We start from the raw sequence: 25873 nt of genomic DNA, 5'->3' as shown, positions 1-25873 counted from the left end.
CATATAGACTTCCAGGAAATCTCGTAGATATTCCTTGAAGGCGTGGCTCATCATTCTTTGGAATGTTGCGGGAGCATTCGTCAAACCGAAGGGCATGACTCTGTAAGCAAATATCCCCCATTCTGTATAGCAAAGGCAGTCTTATGTTGATCCTTTGGATCAATGGACACTTGATTGTATCCAGAGAATCCGTTTAGGAAGTTGTAAGCTTCTTTGCCTGCTACCCTTTCTATTACATGGTCTGTAATGGGAAGAGGATAGTTATCGCGTATCGTGGTGGCTAAGTTTACCTTTCTAAGATTGACGCATACTCGGAGTTTGCCATTCTTTTTGGGAACCACCACTATCTGGGAAACCCAATCTGTATGCTCTATCGCGTAGATAAACTCAGCGTCTTTAAGCTTGTCTATCTCTTCCTTGATTTTCCTCGCAAAGTTTTCATTGTACGTGTAAGGACATTGACGGCTTGGTTTAGCATCTTCCTTCATGGGGATAGTATGCTGGCAAATTGCCGGGTCTATCCCCTTCAAGTCTTTGTAAGACCAAGCAAACACATCCTTGTATTCCTTGAGCATTCTAACGAGGATCTCCTCTTCGTCAGGCTCTAAGTCAGTGCAGGTATAAGCTGGTCTAGGCTCTTATTCTTCTTCAACCAAATCTATCCATTTCACATTTTCTGGACCTTCGTACGACTCTCCTCGTTTCTGTGACAATCTAATAGGCTGTTGAAGCACAATTTTGCGATCGTGGAGAGTGTAACGTTTGAAATGGGAAGGTACGCTCATTGACTCCGGCTTTTCCTCCTCGCTTTCCATTGCCATTGTCCATATCTCTCTTAGTCTCTGTTTGTGCTCCTGGTACTTCACTTTGTGCTCTAGTTTAGTCATGTTTGAGCCTTTTGTTTTTTTGCTTTTTTCTGACCCCTCTTTTTGTTTTATCTTCTCTATTTTGGGTTTTGCTTTGCTGCTGTTTGTGGCCTGTTTGTTTTGTGCTAGATAACAACCCGCCGTGACTTTGTTTTTAGCGCAATCTTTAGCGTTCAACATCATAAGATAGTGCGTTTTTCCTCTAAATTCTGGCGTATATCGTTGGAGCTTGACGTTGTCTCCTTCGTCTCTTCTCGTGCGCTTGTGACTGGCCCGGAATGTCTATTTCTCGCCCATCTCACAGCTATAGCACCTTGGGGTCGGCGGGCTCTTCTTCGAATTCATCGAGCTCATCGGAGGCGTCATAGAAGACTTGATCTTTTGGATCTATGTTTTCTATTTCACTTTCCTCACTCTCTTGCTCTATCGTGCCACTCCACCCAAGACATCCATAGAGATGTTACCAAATTTGTAATAATGAGCTGTGGGAGTATTTACCATCTAGCAAACCTTCTACATATAGAATTCAACATAGCTAGGGGGTCACCACTCCACCCTAGTACTGCTTTTGAATTTTCTAGAGTACCCATCATGAAGTTTTAAATTAAAGCTATGGGGGCACCACTCCACCATTGCAAACTATCATTGTGATCCAAGTAGTGAAATTGTTGTGACCATTACAAGTGAGAAAAAGAGTGAATCAAGTAAACAATATCAAGAAGAGGTAAGAGTTCAATAGCAGATAACTATATAAAAGGAAAGGGGAATCAATTATGATGGAAGAGCAACTAGAAGGATAGGGTAGTGCTCATGTTTAGACCAACATTCACACTAGTTCTATATCAGTAGGAAACCCTTGCCTTGCATTAAGAGTGGAGAAAGAGTACAATGGGAGCCAAGGATGGCTTCACAAGCTTCACCTTCTTCTCTTTGATAAGAGCTCTTCTAGTTTTTGCTTAAGTGAGATTAATGAAAACCCTACTAAAAATGACTTATATCAAAATGGGCTAAAATGTGGGTTTTCCCATTGGGCTCTTAATTGGACTTTTTAATACAAGGTGGAAGTCCATGACTCCAATTACAAATTGGGCTTGATAATTACAAGGCTTTTTGGAGTATTTAAATGGGTTTTTACAAAATGGGTTGCGGGAAATTATATTTAAGTGCCGAATAAATGCCGGTTTCCCACATCCTTCTTCCGTTGACTTCCTTATTTTTGTATAGCCATTGACTGTTGAAACAATCCCCCCCCCCCACCTATTTCAGTGTCCATCCTCAGACACTGGCTAGGCCAAGCTTGTCCAGCTGTGGGAGATCTTCGGTACCTGCACCTGTTACCGTTTACCGTTGTTAGAAAAGACTTGTGTTCTTTTTGGTTTTTTTTTTTTGTTGTTGTTGTGGTGCTGGAGCTCTAGATGCTCATCATAGGCCTCGACGAGATTGATGCGTTCTAGGCCCTGTCTGTACCTCTGGTAATCCCTTTCCTTTCTGGCATCTTCCAGCGTATCTCTCAGCAGATTCTTGAGTTCCATGGCCTGGTATGCTACCAGCCTTGCTGCTAAATCTGTGCATAGTGGCCCAAATATCGGGCTTTGATATTCAAAGAAGCCAGTGTAGAATGCATCTTCAAGGGTTTGGAGATGATGGGAGACTATAAATTGCAGCCTGGCAAACAATCCCATAATGATTCATGGTGGAGGTGCTAGCTGTAAATCCCATGATAAGCCTTGTCTTCCTTCCGGGAACCTAGTCGAGGGTGCCTGCATAGCGATGGAAGTATGGAAATCCTCGATGTTTTAGCTACTTTGACCATCATAACGCATGCGAGGTCAGGCACCCCTGTGAACTGGTTTATGGCCTGTTCTAATGTCTATAGCATGTACTTTTCAGTTGGCTCATATCCTGTCTCTAGTCCTGGGAGGAGTGGGTAGCTCAACCAAGTTGGCCTTCCTACTGCTCTCTTGTCAAACTCCTCCCAACTTCTGCGGCGGCGCACCGGGCAATAATTTGGATTGATTCTGAGCTCCCTGGGTGCCTGTGCGTATGTTGTTCTGCTGCTGGGGTATTTTCTAAACCAGTTTAGCCTCCAAGGTGGTTGTTGCTTCATGTTCCTTTCGGTCATCCATTCGCTGAGGGACACAGGTTGGTACCCTCCAATCTCTTCCACAGGGCAGTCTGGTGTTAGTCTTTCTTTTGTCTTGAGAGTCCCAAACTTCACCAAAGGATAGGGCAGTTGTAGTTTTGCGAAAGTTTTCAAAGTCCCGTTTAAGGCATACAGTGGGAAAGGATTGGCAAGTCATCAAAGGTATTGTGCTAAACTTTCACATCGTTATTATGAACCATTTTAAATTCAGGAAAGAATAAATGAAACGGCTTATAGACTAAAGTTGCCAACCCATTGGCAAATGCCTTTCACGTAAGCCTACTTAAACCTTTCAAAGGTTCTCCTCCAATGGAGCCTCTTGATGAAGATGCACCTAAATTTGATGAGCTTGAGAAAATTTTACAACCAGAATCTATCCTTAAGCTTGAAGATAAGCTGTTACGTAATGGTAAGGTTTTTCGTAATAAGTATTTAATTAAATTTAAGAATTATTCTTTTGATAATACTAAATGGATGATGAAGTTGCAGCGAAAGGAATCTATGACTCTTGTAAACGATTACAAGCAAGAGAACGGGTTGAGCACCATACAAGACATCAATGTATAAATATGGTAATGAAGAAAAGATTTTCTCTATTCTTTCTCTATCTCTTCATTATGTTTTAAGATTAAATGTGCATGCAAATGTTTTGTTTATGATGAACATGCTTGCGACAGACTTTGTCTGAATGTCAAAGGACAAAACCACCAATCATAAGCGATAACATGTCTTTACGACCAATTATGACTGCTAGAGCATTTTCTATCAAGCCACCAACACACCACACACATGCTAAATACATCATTGTAACAATAGATTGCCTTACAAAATGGGCGGAAACAAAGGCAACCATAAATAATGATGCCAGAACTATGGTAAAATTCTTGTATGAGTATGTTTTTACACTCTATGGCTTACCCATAGAGATTGTAAGTGATCAAGGAGTACACTTTGTAAATGATGTAATTGAATTTCTCTTGGATGGTGATTCATAGAAGATCTGCACCCTACCATCCACACTCCCATCTCTATGTTAAAGTGTGTGACTAGCATGAGATTAGGCCATTGAATGCTTGTTTGTCCTAATAATTAGTAAACCATCATGCCTAATAACCTTCCATTTTACCTCTATGCATCAATGATTAGTCAATGGCCATGTGTGTCTCTTTTTGATTAGTGTGTGATTAGTGTATTAGAGAGCGAGAATATTCCATTACTTGTGTGTGTGTGTGCGTGCGTGCGTGTGTGTATACCGTAGGATTGACACCCTTTGTACCTTCCATGCACTAATCAAGTCGCTCCCTTGAGATGACATAGATTATGTTAGTGTATATAGATATGCTATTAGACATCCATTGTAGCGATTCTCTCTCTCTCTCTCTCTCTCTCTCTCTCTCTCTCTCAAGAGGGCAGTATGGAAGATGATGAAGATCTTGACAAAGAAGAAGCCATTTGAGCTTCTTGAGGATTAAGCAGCTTGCATGTTATGGTGATGCGAGCCAAAAATGGGAGGGTTGCATTTGAAAAGAAAGAGGAGGAGAGAGCTTAAGCTCTTGCAAGCACAATACGAGGAAGGAGGCTGAAATCTTCTTCTTCTTCTTCACCACATAACAAATGATAAAAGAGGTCTACAAAACATAAAGGAGAGTACAACATAAATAGAGTATGTACAATAATCACTGTGAAACCACTAGTGAGTGAGCTAGCAAGATAAGTGTGCCATCACTCTTGGTAGGTAGATTAGTTGGTGAAGTCTAGCTCTAGTATCGCTGGCAAAGATCCTCGTATCCACTACCATGTACTAGTGATGAATGTAGGTGGGGAATCAGCGAGCTGGACCATGAGTTGAGCTTGATATCTCAACACTCCCCCTCAAGCTCAATGCCATCTCCTGTACTCCAAGCATCGCTCAAAATTGCCGCAGCTTCTTTGCTCCAAGGGCCTTTGTGAAGATGTTTGCAACTTGCTCATTTGTCCTCACATATGTAATGTCTATGTTGCTATCCAAGACCCTCTCCCTGATGAAATGGTAATGCACCTCAATGTGCTTTGTCCTTGCATGGAACACTGGGTTCGTCGGTGCCAACTATATGCTACTAAGGTTGTCACAATGAATGACAACTGGTACCTGCACATGTATCCCCAAATCTACAAGTAGCATCTGCAACCATGCTACCTCACATGTCGCCACTACAGCACCCCTATACTTTGCCTTTGTACTCAATAAAGCAATTGTGGGTTCCTTCTTGTTGCTCCATGTGATAGCAGTACTCCCAAGTGAAAACATAAACCCACTGGTAGATCACTGATCACATACACTACTGGTAGCCAACCTACATCTATGTAGCCATAGAGCTATAACTCCATGCCAACCTCATAAAAGAGTGCATAATCCAAGGTAGCACTCACATAGCGCAATGTGTGCCTCACCGCATCCAAGTGTGGCTTCCTAGAAAGCTGCATAAACTGACTCTCCAAGCCAATTGTGTAACTCAAATCCGGCCGTGAGAGTAGATCACGCTACCCACAATCTTCCAATACATGGTAACATCCTCAAGAACTTGACCCTTATCAGCCCTTAACTTCAAATTCTAATCTAAGAGCATAGCACTAGGCTTACAATCAGCCATAAAAGATTTGGATAACATATCCAAAGCATATTGTCTTTGTGACAACCATATGCCCTCTTTTGTGCGTACTATCTCAATGCCCAAAAAGTATCGCAGCTCCCCCAGATCTTTCATGTCAATTTCATTCTTCAAGAGAGTCTTTGCATGCGCTATCTCAACCTCATTATCACCCCAACAATCAAATCATCCACGTAAATGCAAATGATGACAATGCCATTCTCATTCTCTCGCACATACAATGAGTGGTCACAATGAGTGGTCTGCATCAGCCATATGAAAACCAATATAGACCAAGCATGCTACAATTCTTGCATGCCATGCTCTTGGTGCTTGCTTCAACCCATACAAAGCTTTCTTAATCTTACATACATATTTAGGATGCATCACATCCTCATATCCCTGTGGGTGCTCCGTATACACCGCTTCTTGCAAGTCACCATGCAAGAACGCATTCTTCACATCCATTTGATGCAACATCCAATTCTTTGACGCAGCCACTGCAATAATAGCACAAACTATAGCCATCTTAACTATGGGGTTGAAAGTCTCCTCATAATCTATCCCATAGATATATGCATATCCTTTTGCCACCAATCTAGCTCTGTACCTTCTTACATTGCCATCTGCATTATGCTTCACTTTGTACACCCACTTGTAGCAAATCACATTCTTGTCTTGTCTTTTGGCAAAGGAACCAAATCCCATATTTCATTTGCATAAGTGCAACCATCTCCTCATCCATGGCTTTCTCCTATTTTACATTTCCAACAGCATCATCAAAACAAGTGGGTTCTACATCCTGCACAATCTTTGCCATATATGCACAATGGCGAGCCACATGCTATTATACGTCAATTGTTGGATAGGATTCCTTGCTCTCCCAGATCTACATGGTCTTGGATCAGTACCTGGTGTCCTGTTACCTGCTTGTAACCTTCTTACACTTGGCATCTTCATAGAGGGTATCCCAAACTCCTCATCAAGACTATAATTAGAACCACTTGAATTTCCATAACCTGCACTCACGTTTGGTAGCTTTGGGGCATCATCAACCTTTTCCTTACTCTTTCTTGATACATTAGATGAGCTAGCAGGGTTCTCCCTTTCATGCAACCTGCCACTTCAAGGCTTCTCAACTACTAGGTGACCCTTGTGGCAAAGATGGACCTGCATTTTCTGTCACCACATTCTCCTTTACATAATATCACGTTTCACATCAACATACGAGCTTGCCATCTTATAAAACACCACATCCCTACTCACCCTCAATTGACGCATGACAGGATTGTAACATTTGTACCCTTTTTGCTCAAGAGAGTACCCAATGAAAACACATTTTTTGGCCTTTGGATTGAGCTTAGTTCGTAGCTCATCTGGCACGTGCACATAAGTAATACATCCAAATACTTTTAAGTGTGCCAAATTAAGTTTTCTTCGAGAAAACTTCTCCACAAGCGTCATATCATGTACTACAGTAGGAGTCGTCCTATTCATGATATACACAGCTGGCATGGCACGTGGCTTTTGGATTGATAGTCTTTGCAAATCCATGCGTTGCAGATATGGTTATCTTAGTAAAAATAACATTAATGGTAGAATGAATGGTGACTGCATGTAGCTTTCACCTTCATCATATTGATTCATCAAAATGACACATACATACTTATGATCATAGTGACAAATTTGTGTATCCTTTAGCCCCATATCAAATGACGCATCAGAATAATAGCCCTTGATTGCATGTTTACAAAATTTTCAGGGTGGGTTTAATTAAAAAATTATTTGCATGCTTTACATCAACTAGATCACCATGCTGATGACTTCTGCTAACAGGTTACCAATGCATATGGCTGCTCTTTTTTCTGTGTGTGTGTAGCTAGAAGAAAAAAAAAGCAATGCCAAGAGTGTAAACCAGAAAAGTAAGGTGGTGTGGCCAGCCCTGGGCCATCAAATTCAGCCAGGACTAAATAGATTTTTGTTGGTGGTTTTAGCTTCAACTGTTACATAAAATGATTTCAAGAAGTATTTTGGAAAATTTGGTACAATCACAGATGTTATTGTGATGTATGACCACGGCATACAGAGGCCTCTGGACACGATTTGGCTTTATCACATATGAATCATATGTTCCTAAGGATTTGTTTGCAGGTCCAATTAGGGACAATGGTCTTGGACTAGGATTAGGATTTGCAAGAAGGGGGGGTCCATATGTGGGGGTTTATGTCCAATTAGGGACAATGGTCTTGGACTAGGATTAGGATTTGGGTGCAGGAGGGATAGCAAGGGCAGAAGGTGCAGAACCCCTTTGTGTTAATGGAGGTGGCAATCTGTTTGCAGCTCCCAAAGCCTGATAGGCTATTCTGGTCAGCATATGCCCAGCCCCAATGTGTGGGTTCTCTTTGAAGTTTACCATTTGCGGGTGCTCGAGCAAATCACTATAGATGGCTTTTAAAAACTGGGCAGGTTGGTTTCTTCCCTTTTGCACCGCCGTCGTCATGAAGCTGGCCACCCTTTTATTAGGGTTGGTATACCTGGGTGGTTTCCAATGTGAAATTGTTGGCTGTAAAGCATAAGGGGTACTACCACTTCCTTTTTGTTCAGCCCTCTGAAGGTCTCCGTTCCCACATTAAGATCCAAGAAGGTCTGTCTTCGCTCTGAATCTGTCAACCTATCAGGTAGCCTCAAAGCTCCAACTGTCCAGAAGTGTAATGCCTGGTTGATGATACCATCATCTATTTTAACCTCTGTCTGTTCACCATCCAAATTGGTGATTCTGGCAACCCCATCCTTGTTGATCGAGGACATCAACTCATAACTTCTTTGAAGGTCTATCCCGCACGGAGGTAGATTGAAGTATCCGTCCAACCCCACACTCTTGAAGACTGCCATGTTTTCTGGTTTCCTGTGGATCCTAGTGAATGTGTCTGGCAGATCCACATAGCTGCACTTTGTTCCTTCCTTGTCATAGAACTATCATTGGAACGCACAGGTGGCTGATTCTTCCAAGACATTCTTGTCAACAAAGCAGGTGCCCATTACTTTGATGTTGATAGGTTTGAAAGGCTCCACATCTTCCTCTTCAGCTACTTTTGCTTTGCCTCTCTTCCTTTTGGTGGGAGATCCCGTTGATACGCTCCCTGCACCCATATCATTAGACAAATAGGAAGATTGTTAGATACTTCCACACCATGATTGAAAACCTGTTTGTCAAGTTAAAGTTGGCGCTGATGAAAAAGCTAGAGAGAGGTAGAAAAAGCTGCACTTTTGACCTATAATTATAAACACTTTTTTGGCCTATTTTTGCTTATCATGTGGCTTGCTACCCAAGTTAATAAGTCATCCTTCTAGAGCCTTCCAATGCTTATCCCCTCGTTGTTGGCCTTGCCCCCTTGTTCCCTCCATTCCGTACTGCTCCCGGCACATTAATTGTCCGTTTCGAGGTCATTTCTAGGCTGTTTTGATCCCGTAAAAGCTTGTCGGAATCCTTAGAAGATTTCCTAGTAGCTTTTGAATGTTTCATTAGGTTCTTAACACTTCTAGAACCTGGCATTTTCATTCCCGCTTCTGTAGCTCATTCCATGGCATTTATGAGCATTTTCTCTCTCTAGCCTAGAGAGAGAAAATCACGTTTTATGTCCCAAACTTGCATTCTGACCACACGGGTTACCTTGGGTGTGATCAAAATTATATTTTGGGGCTTCATAATCATTTTAAACATATCAAAAGTATATTTTGATGACATTACCCCGCCCTTAAATCATAGTCATCCTCGACTATGCTTGTATTAAGGAGGAGAGACATGGTGCTTTGGATCCACTTTTAGCAATCAACACCTTTCCACAATAGGGGGCTAACCTTCTCGGTGCTTGAGAGACACAATTTGCCGCAAGCGTGTTACCACATATAGCTATATCACCTTTCCGCAATGGATTGCTAGTCTATGCGGTGCTTGAGAGACGAAGGCGGTGGTATCTCCAGATCTTTCCACCTCCGACTCCTGCATGTGCATTTGTCAAAACATTAAGGTATTCCGATTAACAAACACAGGTTCTTAAGTTGCCATCCTTGCCCCGTTTGTAGAGTTGGACTTTAATCAGTTCATATCTTGAAGCCTCAACTTCAATAGCCTTCTTCTTATGAGCAAGAAGCTTCTCATCAATGTGACCATGGGTGAAATAGCTTTCGATGTAAGAGCTCCATTTTGGTGTTGGGGAGATATGGAACAATGTAGCATATGCAATAGGCTTTCTTTGAGAGTAACCACTACATCTACGTACATACTCCTCAGCATCCTCATGCAAGATCGGTGACCAATAGCCATCTAGAAGCACTCTTCTAACTAAGCAAAAGAGAGTGACATAGAGAGCACTGAAGCAGCTTATCTAAAGGAAGAGCCCAACATCATGCACACAACGCTCAATATGCAAATGTTGCAAGAGCTGGAGATGGCCGCTCTCAGCCAACGATGTGTCAGATTTGAACACTCCCTTTGAAGAGGTTATGGAGGAGCGCGACATGGCCAATAGCCTGATCATGCTTGCTTTCTTTGCCCATGATTGGCAAATGGGAGGATCAACATGTAGTAGCAAGGTTTTTTCTACAACTTAAGCGGTGAGCAACTGGCATGCCTCGGAAGCTGGTAGTAAAAAACCATCATGTGATGGGACAAGCGTACATTGATGGAGTTGCATGATAGGGTTGTCAATCTTCGCTGCATCAAAGAGAACATCAGAATGAGGCAATAAGGGGAGGCCTCAATGTGTGGCTAAAGCTTTGTATTTGCCAAGGCTTCTTCGATATATTTGTATACATACACGTGTGTATCAGGGGGTTTACACACCAGGCGTCATATATGGCGCCTAGGTGCGTGTGCATGCGTGGCGAACAACTGTCGCGCTCTCAATGGACGCGGAACATCAGGGCCACCAAAAGTATGGGCGGCGATAAACCTCTGTCCAAAAGTACAAAGCAGCACCCAAGCAAGATGATTGGATTAAACCCTGGACCCCGCAATGGAGAAGCAAGATTGGAACCAATAGGCTATATCCACGACGTGCCATGCAAATGCCTTTTAAAAGTAATATTTTAGGCGGGCGGGCTGTGTGTAAAGCCCTCCTGCCCATCCTACATTTGTGATGGCGGGCGCTCGAGAGGTGTGTAAACACCCTAAGCATGTCCACGTGTAGCATTCAACGCATGTACAATATTAAATCAACCTTTTTGCAATTTTATAAAAGAAGGCTTCATTTAAAAGTACTTGCATATCGATTTCAAGAAGACGGTTCTTGATTCTTTTAGTCTGTTTCTTCTTTTCAAGAAACTATGGCGGCAACAGCTCCCTCCTCTCCTTCCCCTCTGCTTCTGCCATGCTTTTTGCATCATCCCCTATGTTTCCAGTCATAAAGGAGCTAGAGGATCTCCCCCTGCTCACAACCCCCGGTTGGCCATTGAAATCTGGAGTTGAGGAGCACTGAGGAGCTGCCTCTCTCCACACGCGCAGCGAAGCAGGTGTTTCAAAGGGCTGGACGACGCTTGCTTGCTTCTAAGCGAAGCAAGCGCTGAATTTCTTTAGTTGCATAGGACCAAGGAGGAGGAGGTCCGAAGATGAAGCAGCTGAAAGGCAGTGTGCATGAAGAGGGATCGGCCAAGGAGGCACATAATGTAGATCTGTATCATCCTCTGCATACCACAAGAAGCCTTGAAGTTCTGAATCTCATCAATGCCACGCTTCGCACAGTGGACGAGATTGTGCGCAATATTATCAGGAATTGGCAATCTGCCAATGACGGGCCATCTAAAAGGCTTTTGGCATCCCTGCAGAAACCAATAGGTCCATGGCAAAATTTGCTCAATTTGTCATATACTCAACTCTGGTGGTTCTGCTATAATCAAACTGAATATGATTCCTCAATTTCACTCCAGACATTTTTCAAGTCCAAGCTTTGTTGTGAGGTGCCCAGCCCCCCCCGTCAGATCGCACTTTTCAGCCTCAACGTACGCAAGAGCTGAAGTCTTTAGCTGAGAATACTATGAAGCCTTTGTTGTTAGAGCCTTGTGAGAAGCAAATTTCAACACTTCTTGGCTTTCCTGATGGTTTTCCCAAGTTGCGTGACTTTCTCGGATGTTACATTGCGATCCTTAAACATCTTCGCAACAAGGACGCCCATATTTTTGAGCAAATGTTCAATTTTGATGCTCCTAGGTGGTCGCCAAGCGAGCCTAAAGACACAAACATCTTTCTTATCAATGAAAATCTCAGTTTTGAGGATCTTACCAAGCTTGATAGTGTGCTTGAGGACATCCTCAATCACACAGTAGATGGTTTGGCTGATTTGCAGGTCTTGCAACCGCTTGTCCAAGCCATCGCACATCGAGCTAGAGAGATGTGTTTAACATCGATATGCGAAGGCCAGCTGATCGGGAGATATCATGTGATGCGCTTTATTAGTACTCCCCAAGTGGAGACTTCGGCCTTGACAGACGGTTGGGGTGATGTGGACCTGGGACCCTCACACGCGTGCATGGGTTGAGCATGCGACCTAGTGGCGGAACACTCTTTTTGGATGATGTTTACAGAGGTACAATATCTTGCAATTTGTCAACCCTTGAGCAATGTGGTAGATAGTTGTGGAGCTTAAACTTTGATCACCTGTTTGCATTTGCACGACTATTTTGAGGTTTGTGCATTTGCTTTCATACACAAACGTTGATGGACAGTGTTATATTGAAATTTTCAGTCCTGCGTTGTTTCAAATGCAGAATTTCAATCCTGAAATGTCCTATAACGATTGTTTCTGCAAATCAGTCTGACTTCTTTCTTATTAGGCTAAATATGAGATTCACTGATGGGGACTTTTAAACGAAGACATTGTTTCCAGAATAATTAATGAAAAGAATTTTAAGTTTTAGATTCCCAAAGTGTAGTGCGGTAAAATATATGCCATACCTATATTTCCATGCTGCATTTTTTTGGTTTGTTAGATGGCATTGCTCTTAGTACCCTTTTTTAATCCAAGAATAAATGGGTAACAGATCATATTACGATGTAATTTTACTTATATGCGAAAAGGAATATCGAACAAATAATGTGAGAGCACGACTGACACGCTAAGCAGTGTGCTGTCTACCTCTAGTTAGTGTGGAACATAATTTTTGATGTCAAAGTTTCATAGAGAACTAAACACTTCAAATAACTGTGATTTCTTCATATAACTCTATGTGAACCTTCGTACACCAGGCGTTATGCAGGGATTTCTACACGAATGAATATGGACAATCTTCAATGATAATGATCATACCTTCGAAATACATTCATAGTCATTATTTTGAATAAGTGGGATTCTGCAAGGAAAGAATATTGTACCTCACGCTGGCGACCACTGCCCCAACTGCCCTCTGGCTCAAGTCCATGCTTTTAGCTGGCTGCCCATTTGGCAGCTAATTAACTGGTGACTCTCCATCAGACCATGCCAGACCACCCGTGAGAAAACTGGTCTCTACCCATTTATTCTTGGATTAAAAAAGGGTACCAAGAGCAATGCCATCTAACAAACCAAAAGAATGCAGCATGAAAACATAGGTATGGCATATATTTTACCGCACTACACTTGGGAATCTAAAACTTAAAATTCTTTTCATTAATTATTCTGAAACGATGTCTTCGTTTAAAAGTCCCCATCAGTGAATCTCATATTCAGCCTAATAAGAAAGAAGTCAGACTGATTTTCAGAAACAATCGTTACAGGGCATTTCAAGATTGAAATTCTGCATTTGAAACAACGCAGGACTGAAAATTTCAATATAACACTGTCCATCAACGTTTGTGTATGAAAGCAAATGCACAAACCTCAAAATAGTCGTGCAAATGCAAACAGGTGATCAAAGTTTAAGCTCCACAACTATCTACCACATTGCTCAAGGGTTGACAAATTGCAAGATATTGTACCTCTGTAAACATCATCCAAAAAGAGTGTTCCGCCACTGGGTCGCATGCTCAATCCATGCACGTGTGTGAGGGTCCTAGGCCCACATCAACCCCAACCGTCTGTCAAAGGCCGAAGTCTCCACTTGGGGAGTACCTATAAAGCGCATCACATGATATCTCCCAACCAGCTGGCCTTCGCATATCGATGTTGCACATCTCTTTGGCTCGATGTGCGATGGCTTGGACAAGCGGTTGCAAGACCTGCAAATCAGCCAAACCATCTACCGTGTGATTGAGGATGTCCTCAAGCACACTATCAAGCTTGGTAAGATGCTCAAAACTGAGATTTTCATTGATAAGAAAGATGTTTGCGTCTTTAGGCTCGCTTGGCGACCACCTAGGAGCCTCAAAATTGAACATTTGCTCAAAAATATGGGCGCCCTTGTTGCGAAGATGTTTAAGGATCGCAATGTAACATCCGAGAAGGTCATGCAACTTGGGAAAACCATCAGGAAAGCCAAACCGGCCTCCACCAAATCCGCAGGCACCCTCGTGAAATTGTCGAACACAAAAAGCTCGTTCACCCTCCCAGGTCTGCATGCTCCATATGGAGTACAAACCTGCAAATCAAGGATAGAATCTCAGTTCCTCACTTAGGTGGACAGTATGAAAGCATAACCTAGAGTAGAAGGGGAGAAAACAAAGAGAAGAATCAGGGTGTATATGAAAGCTTCGAACAAGAATCACAATCAACTGGAGCAATGACAACTATGGCTAGAGGACCAACTTTACATTTCAACAAAACATAACTGGTAGCCAAATAATCACAAGTGGTACACCTAGAAACTGATCCTATATTGTAATGCATCAGCAGACACAATAAGTTGACACTAATAACCTTCACTTCAATTCCTTTTGAGATCCTGCCAGCATGTACACGACCAATGGCCATGCGACCCTTGTGTTCATCGTAATCTAAATTAGTCACCTGCATACATATACATACGATCATATCATTATTCTCACGCCATGGTTTTCACACCGTGAAGTATTGAGCGCGCTCAGATGAGTTGAGCATGACATTGATGCTTCTTTACAGTCATCTATAGGACTTCTGCATTCTGTCTTCCTCTCATTCTATTTTGCAGCCAACCTCCTGATTTAAGCAATAGAATTCCCTCTGATGCCTCTACCTTCCAAGAGTATTGAAATTGAAAAGGAAGAATACATACAAGCATTTGAAGAGGGCCATCCATGTCAACCCGGGGCTCCGGAATGCATCGTAAGATAGTTTCAAAAAGGGGTCCCAAATCATCAGCAAGCGCATCTGCCTCTAATCCTGCCTTGCCTTTGATGCCACTTGCATAAACAACCTGGAAATCACACTGCATCCATTGTCCACATGTAATTCTGTCAGATTCTTTTATGCAAAAAGGAATGCATAAGCAAACTTAAAAGGCTTAAGAGAACACAAAACCTGCTCATCTGTGGCATTAAGCTCCACAAAGAGTTCAAATGTGCTGTTAACCACAAAATCCAGGCGGGCAGAAGGCCTGTCCACCTTATTCACAACCACCACAACCGAGTGCCCTAGTTCAAGGGCTTTCTTCAGCACAAACCTTGTTTGTGGCATGGGACCTTCAACCGAGTCAACCTGGCAATGACAAGCAATCCTCCTAGTTTTAGTGTGAACTCAGTGCTGCTCAACTTATCATGCCTCATGAGCAACTAACAGTACTAGGTAACAACCTCTACAAGCATACAAACAAAGTAAGGTGACCCATGAAATTGCAAAGAAATGTACCAAAAGAAGGACCCCATCCACCATGTTCAAAACACGTTCGACTTCTCCACCAAAGTCAGAATGACCGAGCGTGTCAATAATGTTTATCTTTGTTCCTTTATAGCGTATAGCTGTGTTTTTGCTTAAGATTGTGATCCCACGCTCTCTCTCCAAGGCATTTGAGTCCATTACTCTTTCTTGAACCGTTTGATTATCTCGGAAAACCTTCAAAACAGTATTGAGCAAGGTGTTATATCTCCCCACAACAAAGCAAATTGAATCTAATCAATAGTTTCCATGCAAAAACTACCTTTGCCTGCCGCAGCATTGCATCCACCAGAGTGGTCTTCCCATGGTCTACATGAGCAATGATAGCAATATTTCTGATATCAGTTCTAACCTTCGTCTTGGGCCCCTCTTTGGCTGTTTCCAAAAAACAAGAGTAGATTAGCCCTCAATATTAAAACAACTACAAGTTCCATTCGGAAGCTCAAAGGAGTAAAGACACAATTGAGAAACATTAATAGGCTGGCCATGCTTAAACTTAACAAAAATATTTGGCAGCTTGTTTGCCACAGCCCTTGAAGAGCAAAGATTCACAGGCATGAAAGGATAATTGGCGAGCTCACCAGGCAACAGATTGATATGACAGGTGATCGAGCACTAACCTACTACAAACTCAGCACACCAGAGATGATGAGAATAGGGAAATGATTGCTGTCGGGACAACAGTTGCCAGTAACAGAAATGGGAAAACAGGAACAGGGGTCCTTCAAAAAACGAGAACGGGGATCCGACGGCTTGTCCACTGTGGACAACATGTTTTGATATACAAACTATGCTTTTTTTCTCTAGAAAAAGCATAGCAAACAAAAGACATGACAAAGAAAATAGTAAACACTGAGAGAGTTTATGTAATAGATAAAGGCCTTATGTATACTTGCATAGAAACCGTGTTTACAAAATGGCACATTTAGAAACAGGGAAGCATGCGCATGAGGAGAGGGTGGTGGGAGCTAATAAAAACGTTTTCTTCTCTCTTCCTCTCCAGAGCAACTGCAACTGCAACTGACCGTACAGTGGCCAACAGTGCAGCCTCTCTCTCTTCCCCTTTTGTTGGCCGTACAGTGGACAGCAGGGCTGGATAGCCTTCTCCTCTCTTTGGGGCAAACTGTACAGCAGCTAGGCAACACCTCCTTTCTCTTTTCATTTGGCAATACAATTCCATAAAAGGCTGCGCATCAGTACCTTGATGGTGGCTGGTCACTAAGCGCCTATTGTATAGGAGGCTGGTCACTAAGCGCCTACCGTATAGGAGGCTGGGCATTGTTTTACAGGCTATTTGGAGACTGGGCAGCCTGTATGGGCTGCCCCCCCATACTTGCCCTTACAGCCATAAATAGGCTGTACAGCCTATATGCTTCCCCTGGCCTGCCCCTAGGGCTGTCCTACAGCCCCTCCATGGCCTATTCATGGCTGGTGGGTACAGCTAGGGCCTTCCTGGCCCTCATGGGGGTGCTTTTACACCGTCCCCATGCCCACACATGTACTTAGTGTAGCCCTATGGGCTGGTCCCTTTCCTGTAAGCAAACCCTAACTATCTACACAATGATCTAGCATCCAGTACCATACCAGATACTCAGAATCACTGACATCATTCTAGAGGGAGACTCACAGCGTAGACTGGCACTGTTTCATGTGTAGGACAATGCACACTTACCTCGGACGACTAGGATGGATCCCTGACTGACTCGTCCCAGACTAGGCTCACATGGGACCAGTTTACCATCCCAGGTCATGCACCTTCTGTACAGATATGTCTACGTGGCATCCAAGTGCGGGATGCAAGTGACATCCCCTTCTGCTTAACTTGATGGAAGCTGCATAGCCTCCAAATAATCCGTCAATAACACCGGATAGTCGTCGAAAAACTCTTTGTCAAGCCATACCCCTTCGTGGGTCCCTCGGTCCTGAAACTTCGTGAGCAACTATCTGTGTCTTCGACTTGAGCCATGCTTGAAACGGTGCAAAAGGATCTGTTCTGGAACCATAACTTCTGCTTCATCAACAATATCTGGTTTCGCCTCGTCTTTAACTTCTGAAGAGATTGGACCTGCATATGGCTTTAACCAACTGACGTGAAACACATCGTGCATAGTCCAACTCGGAGATACTTTAACAGCATGGAAACCTCATTGATCTTTTTCTGGATGGAAAAATGTCCGAAACTCCAGGAAGACAACTTTGGGCATCGCTTGCCCACCTGCTTCAACCTTTGCTTCATAATCCGAAGATAAACCCAATCCCCTTCCGAAAACTTCATATCCTTTCGGTCTTTATTGGCCTGTCGAGTGTAGGTCTCTTGCGCTTTAGCTATAACCTGTCTTAACTAACTCTAAAATTTCCTAGTAAGACTCCGTCACTCTGTTCGCTTCAGGTGCTGGAGACGAGGTCCTAGTCAAAAACGACTGGAAAGGTCTTCCAAACGCTGCCTCATATGGAGTCCTGCCAATAGCTGAAGAAAAAGAATCATTCAAAACAGCTTGAACTAAAGGCAAATAAAATTCCTACTTCAGTACATCAAAGGACAACTGGTTATATCTCTCTCTCTGGCCGTCCGTCTGTGGGTGAAATGCACTGGAAAAATTCAATTTAGTCCCAAATTTATCAAACAAGGTCCTCCAAAAATGACTGGTAAACTTAACATCTCGGTCAAACACTCTGGTCCTAGGAATCCCGCCAATCAGGTACCAATGCTGACTGAACAACTAGGCAACATCCTCGGCGGTCACATTGGCCCTACAAGGAATAAGCATAACAAATTTGCTAAATCTATCAACTATAGTTAAGCACTGCGTATTACGCTTACCCGGATTGGGAGACAGATTCGTGACAAAGTCCATTGAAATATCTTGGAAAGTCCATTGACAAAGTCCATTGAAATATCTTGGAAAGGACCCTCAGGAATTGGCAAGGACTGTAACAACCCTATCTTCTTTCCACGAAGAGTTTTCACCTTTTGACAAATATCACAGCGTTGTACATATGTAAACACATCTCGCCTCATCTTTGGCCAATACTATTGCCGTTCCAATTTCTCCAAAGTCGAAGTCATGCCCCTGTGACCACCAGTAATGGCATCATAGGCATCATGGAGAAGGGCTGCCCTGAACGACTTCATGGCACACGGACGACCTTTGTAGAAAAGCCAACCATCGCGTATCAGAAAGTGACATGGTCCCGTGGCATTCAATGCCTATTCCCACTGTGTACCGAATTTCTCAGAATCCGCGTGCGTGTGCTTCATGTCATCTAGTCTCGTACCAACAAGGTCGAGTCTAGTGGTCTGAATCGAAGTCACTTGCCCCTTCCTTGTTATGTGCAAGATTTGCCATGGACATTCTTTGAGGCTAGCCCTGAGGGGCAACAGATAAAGAAGGAATTAAGAATCAGTTAGAACTAGATTTTGAAGCAAAGAAATGCAAAGCATAGAAAGTGTTGGACTAGGAATGGACAAGATATCCTGTCGACTGCATGGAATGCCAGAAGAGCCTGGCGGTTGCATGGTGTGCTATCGGCTGCAAGAGAAGACAAATTGTGAACAGCTTTTGCAAATGTGTCCAATCCGCTGGCCAACTAATGCCAGTCAGTTGGCCGACCAACAGTCAGCCAACTCTCTAGTTTGTCCAAAGGCCTATATAAGGCACTCATGGCTCATTGTGTTATTCATTCACTCCCGCTTTGGGTGTGGATCTCGACTAGAAGTAGAATAGATGTTCTACCATGGCTGCACGATTTAGGTGCACCTTTTTAGACCATATGAGTATATTGAATTTCCAACCATCTCTCTCACTCTCTACTCTCTCTTCTGCCTGCGATTTTGCATTAGCATGTTCTAAGTGGTGTTTAGGGCTGAAAGAACTCTCAGAGCTTCCGCATGTAACATTCATGCTCAAAGAATCGGCCACTGGATTGGCCTTTCCTGGAAGGTACTCACTCATACCACCAAATTGCTGGAATATCTTGCTCCATCAGTGATGTCATTCACTCCATTGTGCACTTGGCATTGTCTGAAGCCAGCATAATGCCTGATGGTCAGTGCGAACCTCAAAGTCACGGCCATACCGAAAATGTTTCCAATGTTTCAAGGCTTGTATAACTGCTAGGAGTTCACGATCGTAGACTGAGCAATTTTTCTCAGCGGGCAGTCACTTACGAAACATGTAAGCTACTGGATGACCATTCTGTTGTTAACACACCGCCGGTTGCAATATTACTCGCTTCGGTGATCACCTGACTTGACGCTCACTGTCATGCATGTGCTAAAACCCTCAACTTATTTGTCCACCGAAGTCAGGACGAAATGAGCACGCCTAGTGGCCTATTCCGTGACCACATCCTCTGTGCTACCGCTGTGAAACAAGACGACGACTCTCTGGCCACCTATGTAGCCAAAAGACTTAAGCAAATCGTTACGCTCATACTCCTAATCATGGGCGCCCTTCTACTTATCTTCGAGTTGCCGGCTAATAATTGCTCCAACTGAAGCACTGGGATTGGAAGAACTAGGGGCAGCCATTGGGGTCTGTGTGGGAGTTGGCCTCACCACGGAAGCTGTGGAGGCAGCGGTGGCGGGCTTTGGAGGATTCTTAGGACACTCCCGAGAAGTATGTCCTTTTGTATGACAAAAGAAACATCTACCCTTCTTCTTATGCTGAGAAGACTCTTCAGCACTCAACTTGCCACCTGTCTAGCCTGCCTCTGCTTTCTGGATTGGAGTAAGCTTAGACGCATTGTTCGGGGTCTTGAAGCCAGAGGCTCCCATGCTCTGTCCTCGGGAAGATCCCGCTTGGTTCTGGCCTGTTCCTCCCAAGGCGGAACCTTGGGAATAGCCGGCTAGAAAGTCATGGGCTTACCACCATTCTACACTCTGCACAAGTGAGAATGCGTCTTCAAAGGTGGCTAGCCTAAACATACGCACCTCCCACTGGATTTGCGTGTCAAGACCATACAAAAACTACCCTTTCTTGTCCTCATCAGATAAGCCTAATTGCAAACATAAAATCGAAATTCTATTCGCGAACTGAAGGACTCGTTGCGCATTCTGACGCGCTCCCCCAAACGAGTCTTCAAGTCAAAGGTAGTGGGGCGATAGAAACCGCTGCTTAAGGTCACGGACAAACTCGTCCCACACATAAGCTGCCGTACCTAATCTCGTGCGGACATGAGCCCACTGAGTCCACCAAAGGAATGGCCTCACCTTCCAAGTACTAACTAGCTAAGGTGACTCTATTAGTATCTGTCTTTCTAACTGCGGTAGAGTAAGCTTCAAACTGATATAACCATGATTAAAGAGTTATGGGGTCGAGTTTACCATTATACTTACCGAAATTCATTTTCTCGGGAAAATGATTCAAGGGCGCCGCAGGTGTCAATCTGGCGTCCAAAGCTGCAAGGTAACGCTCGTGTTCCTCGCATCGTATGGCTTCGTCTTCACATTGTCGTATCTCCAATGCACGCATCTACAACTCAAGCAAAGAGCTCGGCTGCGGTCGTGACCCCGCGAGAGAGTCCTTGTGTCAAGGATCTAGAATCTGGAATACGGAAGGAGAGGGAGGAGAAGATGGAAAGCGCGACGTTGGAGAATAAGTACGCTCTTCCGGAGCCAAAATCTGCGCCTTCTGCTCTTCCAACTTGGTTGTCTGATCTGCGATTACTCGCATCATCTACTGGAACATCTCTGTAGCACTCAAGCCTAGTGCCCTAGTTGGGCTGCCTGGTGCACTCTCGTCCCATGGTTCTTAGTCTCTCTCATCGTCGAAGCTCGCCATAGCAAAAAAACACACTTCCTTTTCGGAGCGCAATCTAACCATCCACTATGTGTGTGGGAGACGTCCGGAGGCTGAAAACCAACCGTCTTTCGAGGGACAGGAGTCACTCCGAAAGGGGTAGTCCACCGGGTTCTGAAAACCAACCACACGGGCAAAAAAATTCTGGTTTCTTTGCTGAATCTTTGCACTTGAAGTAGGCTCTAATACCACTGTAACATGCGGAAGCTTCGCAGAAGATCGATAACTTTAATGCTCAAAAATCAGCACACTTTTCGCGCAGAATAAACGCACAAAACTGAATGAAGATGTGCAGAAAATAGAGAGAGAGAGAGAGGGAGAGAGAAGAGGACACGGTATTGGGATCCAAATACCCTTTGTAGGACCCCCACCACGAAGGGTGTATTTGATTTATTAGAATAATGCAAATCTAAAAACAAAATACAGAAAAACTTGACCTTTCTTAGCTGAGATAACTCTGCCCTTAACCTGCAGTACTTCACCCCTTTGCGTTAGCAAATCCTTGGCTATCCTACCCCTTGATTAGCCTTGGCTCTTGGTGAATTATGAGATAACACAATGGTTTGAGGGCCTTGGTATTTATACTACCAAAAAATAGCAGTCGGCCAGCTTAAGTCCAGGCGGCTAACTCTAATTCTGCCCACAACTGGAAAATAGCATTAAATGCTAGATAAATTCCATGAAAGGCTACGCATCAGTCCTTTGATGGCTGGGCACTAGGCGCCTACTATATAGGAGGCTGGGCATTGTTTTACAGGCTGTTTGGAGACGGCAGCCTGTATGGGCTGCCCCATACTTGCCCTTACAGCCATAAATAGACTGTACAGCTTGTAGCCCTTACAGCCATAAATAGGCTATACAGCTTGTATGCTTCCCTTGACCTGCCCCTAGGGCTGTCCTACAGCCCCTCCATGGCCTATTCATGGCTGGTGGGTACAGCCAGGGCCTTCTTGGCCTTCATGGGGGTGCAATTACACTGACCTCATGCCCACACAAGTACTTGGGGTAGCCCTATGGGCTGGCCCCTTTCCTATTAACAAACCCTAACTATCTACACAATGATCTAGCATCCAATACCATACCAGATGCGCAGAATCACTGACATTGTTCCAGAGGGAGACTCACAGCGCAGACTAGCACTGTTTCATGTGCAGGACAATGCACACCTGCCCTCAGACAACTGGGAGGCAACACTGCAGTGGGTGATGGTGTCATGCCTGGGTTTGTGGGTCGTAAAGGCATAGGGAGTGGGCATCTTCAGGGAAAGGGGTTTCCCAAGGAGCTCTGCCTTCCCAAGAGAAATCTTTACAGAGGAAACGTTGCGAGAGGGCATAGTGGCTTCATGATACTGATAAGCTCCTGAAAGAGAGCAGGCCGGCCCTGGAAGGTTCTGCACCGCACCCTCCATAGCTTGATGTGAGAGAAGAATCCTTCAGTTCAGCTGAAAATTGCAGTGAACACAAGCGCCCACCACAACAAAAGAGTAGAAAAGCTCAAAAGTTGGCCACAGCAGGGAGAGGAAAAGCTCAAGGGCTTCAGCTTTCCTTCGACCTCTGTTGCTGCAGAATTCTTTTTTGAAAATTGAAATAAGCCACACAGGAAGCTGCGGCTTATTATGATAGGGCGGCACTGCACGCCCACAAAGGAGAATGGATTATCAGCGATGCAAGCTGGGAGATTTATATCTGTTCTCTATTACTTAGCTTAAGATTGGGATTAGCCTATAATAGTGAAAAATTGTGCCTACGTGGCTGCCTTTCCACAGGCTCCCTTCATACCACGTTTGTAGCCACACAACGTCCCCTTTGGCTAGAGTCTTGTGAGACAGCCAATAAAACTTTTCCACCACAAGAAGATGCTCAATTTGTTTGGTCAAATGGGGTTCACACACTTGAACTCCTCCATACGAATAGGGTGGCCACGGAGATGGAGGAGCCCCCCCTCATCCATGGCTGTCTAGGAGCATGGAGATGAGGGAGATCTACCCTCACTTATAGGCCCTAAGATTCAAATGGAAATGGAACCACTACACAAACCATTAGCATCATCATGTGTGCATGCACATTGCACACACTTATGTGGACTGGTGGGTGGAATCTTAACCATTTAGGAGTTTCTCATTTCGATTAATTCTCTAGTACAACGTCCCTTCTCGCTTTCCCTCATCCAACTTGATATTTTTATACGGTGCCAAAAGGCATTAAATGAGAGTAGGCAACAAACATCGTTGAGAGAAAGTGCATTTAGGGGTTGAAAAGTGACAATGAGATGCAAATTGTGGACCTAGATCTTACCCTTTGACGACCCCATAGATTAGCCCGTATAGGCGGCTGACAATGATCCACATTTGGGAGTAGACGACGTAGATCTAAACACTTCCCAAACGAACTTAGACACAAACGAGGACCTCTTAGACACTGAGGAGGAGGATGTTGTAGATGTGTAACTTGATGAGGTTCTCGCACAGGAGGTTTCGCATGAAACCCTCTTGGAGTTGTTTAAAAATACCCAGACTTTAGAGTAAAACCAACAAGATATCTTGAAATTCCTTTGGGACATACACCACCATTGGGGGGAGGCAATTAGCAGCTCCACCATTTCCTTCCCTCAACCGAGCAAAGTGAATTTCAACTCTACTCGACAAGATTCCGTGCGATCCGCACGAAGGCATTCCGTAGTGTTTGCCACGTAGTTCGGAGACTGCGAGAACGTCTTAAAAGATCTCAAAGTGCCAGTGTTTAGGGGGGAGAAAAAGTACGCAACAAGGATGCAATCAATATATTTTTGCAAAAATGGTCTGACCTACATAACCTTAGGCATACACCTGAGCAATATAGAGCGGTTTGAGACCAGCCTGACATTGTTGGGCAAGGTATACAAATGGTGGATGAGCCTAGCCGATAATGCTAGATAGCCTCGCACTTGGGTCAAATTTGAGAGCGCATTCCGCAAAGAAGTTTTACTTGTGAACGAGCTTCAGAGGTCATGGTGTGTGTGGGATAGATGCTCCATGAGGGGCATAACACTCACGCAATATATTTAAACTATCTCTCATGAGATAGTTTTGAAATTGTAGGTAATCGATGCATTCTAAATTTATGCATAAAAATCAACTTCAATGGGAATAATACTTTTATATTAAAAAAACCTTTTATGCATATATTTATGCATAAAATCAAATTTAATAGGAATAACACTTTTAAAATAAAAAGAATTTCTTTATGCATCTATTTATGCATAAAAATTAATTTTCATAAGAATAACACTTTTTATAATAAAAAAATTTCCTTTGTGCATCTTTCTATGCATAAAAATAAAATTTAATAAGAATAACACTTTTATAATTAAAAAAATTCTTTTATGCATCTTTCTATGCATAAAAATCAAATTTAATAAGATTAACATTTTTGTAATAAAAAATTTCCTTTATGCACCTTTCTATGCATAAAAATCAAATTTAATAAGAATAACACTTTTGTTTTAAAAAAAATCCTTTATGCATATTTCTATGCATAAGAATCAAATTTAATAAGAATAACACTTTTGTAATTAAAAAAATTCCTTTATGCAAAAATCAAATTTAATAAGAATAACACTTTTATAATAAATAATTTTCCTTTATGCATCTTTCTATGCATAGAATCAAATTTAATAAGAATAACACTTAGTGCCACATACAATTTTCTTAACTATGTGTTGGTTAAAGTGCCACATACAATTTTCTTAACTATGTGTTGGTTAAGAAATTGAAATTACCTGAAACCCATAGCGTCATAAGTACATGGTCTCATTGGTAAATGGCTTTGATAAGACCGTTTGGGAGTGCCTATCTCATTCCAAGGTTATGAACCCAAACTTGACTTTCAAGTGATGCACTTGACTAGAGTTGATGTGATGAAAGGGAGGGAGTGGTTATTCCACTTGGGCCCTAGCTTGCGTTGTAATTACGAGGACAACATCTCTGAGTTTATGCATGAGGGCAGAATCATTGCATTGCATGGTGAGCATGATGTGTCGATGTCACCCATTAATTTCTTTCATAGAGTTGTACCACGCTATCGAGCTCAACCAGGTTGATCAAGTATATTCTTGTACTCTTTGTTTTGATAATGTTATTGTTCCCTAGTTGAAACAGAACACATTAATGACTTTGGCGGAGACCCACCGTTTGTAAACCCTGTTTTATCAGCTTGTGATCAAAACATAAAACCATACGGACCATGAAAGTCTGAAATGGCTTTCTAGTCAAAATGAGTTGAAAGGTAGAAAAGCAATATAGGTGGAGATCCTACAAGAGTTTGACCTTCAACTTTGTTACCAAAGAGGTAAATTTAACGTAGTAGAGTGGATGTGCTGAATCGCATGCCAATGGTGAACGAGTTAAGCTTCACCATATTCAAGAACAAGTTCTTGGATTCACTATGTGGTAGCGTGATCCATCTTATTCAAAGGTTTAGCTTGTTGTACACACGGGCAGCAACCATTGCCTTCGTTGTCAGAAAGGAGTGCTAATTCGGAGCGATTAGCTGAGATTTCTGCAAGTAGAAGAGGGAGTTCTAGTCCAGAGAGACTAGACGGGTCTCTTGGCTTAATGTACCGAGATGGAGAGCTCGGGAGTGGACCCTTCACTACCATTCAACATTGTTTCAAATGGAGGTGATCAATTTCGTCGAGGGGA

The 25873-nt window shown here is 43.2% G+C and overlaps 1 protein-coding gene across 3 annotated transcripts; it reads right to left on the bottom strand.

The window, feature by feature from the left end:
• Positions 1–7880: 7880 nt before the first annotated feature.
• On the bottom strand, positions 7881–16225 carry LOC147629408 (putative elongation factor TypA-like SVR3, chloroplastic). Of its 3 annotated transcripts, XR_015267947.1 has the most exons (8): positions 16015–16225; positions 15657–15769; positions 15368–15571; positions 15041–15217; positions 14796–14948; positions 14462–14551; positions 13585–14183; positions 7881–8776 (listed from the first exon to the last, which is right to left on the bottom strand). XR_015267947.1 is itself a non-coding variant. In XM_086812675.1 (7 exons), the coding sequence occupies exons 1-7, from the start codon at positions 16208–16210 to the stop codon at positions 8723–8725; spliced, it is 987 nt and encodes a 328-aa protein (XP_086668801.1). In that variant the 5' UTR covers positions 16211–16225; the 3' UTR covers positions 7881–8722. The 3 variants fall into 3 exon arrangements, 2 of the variants coding, with proteins under 2 accessions (XP_086668801.1, XP_086668802.1); XM_086812675.1 differs by lacking the exon at positions 13585–14183; XM_086812676.1 differs by lacking the exons at positions 13585–14183; positions 14462–14551.
• Between the last annotated feature and the right edge of the window lie 9648 nt (positions 16226–25873).

The sequence above is a fragment of the Cibotium barometz genome, chromosome 18, assembly GCF_041138505.1.
Source record: "Cibotium barometz isolate CiBa-2024 chromosome 18, ASM4113850v1, whole genome shotgun sequence".
NCBI lineage: Eukaryota > Viridiplantae > Streptophyta > Polypodiopsida > Cyatheales > Cibotiaceae > Cibotium > Cibotium barometz.
The sequence above is the reverse complement of the archived record's forward strand: the minus strand, read 5'-3'. Positions and strand labels throughout refer to the sequence as shown.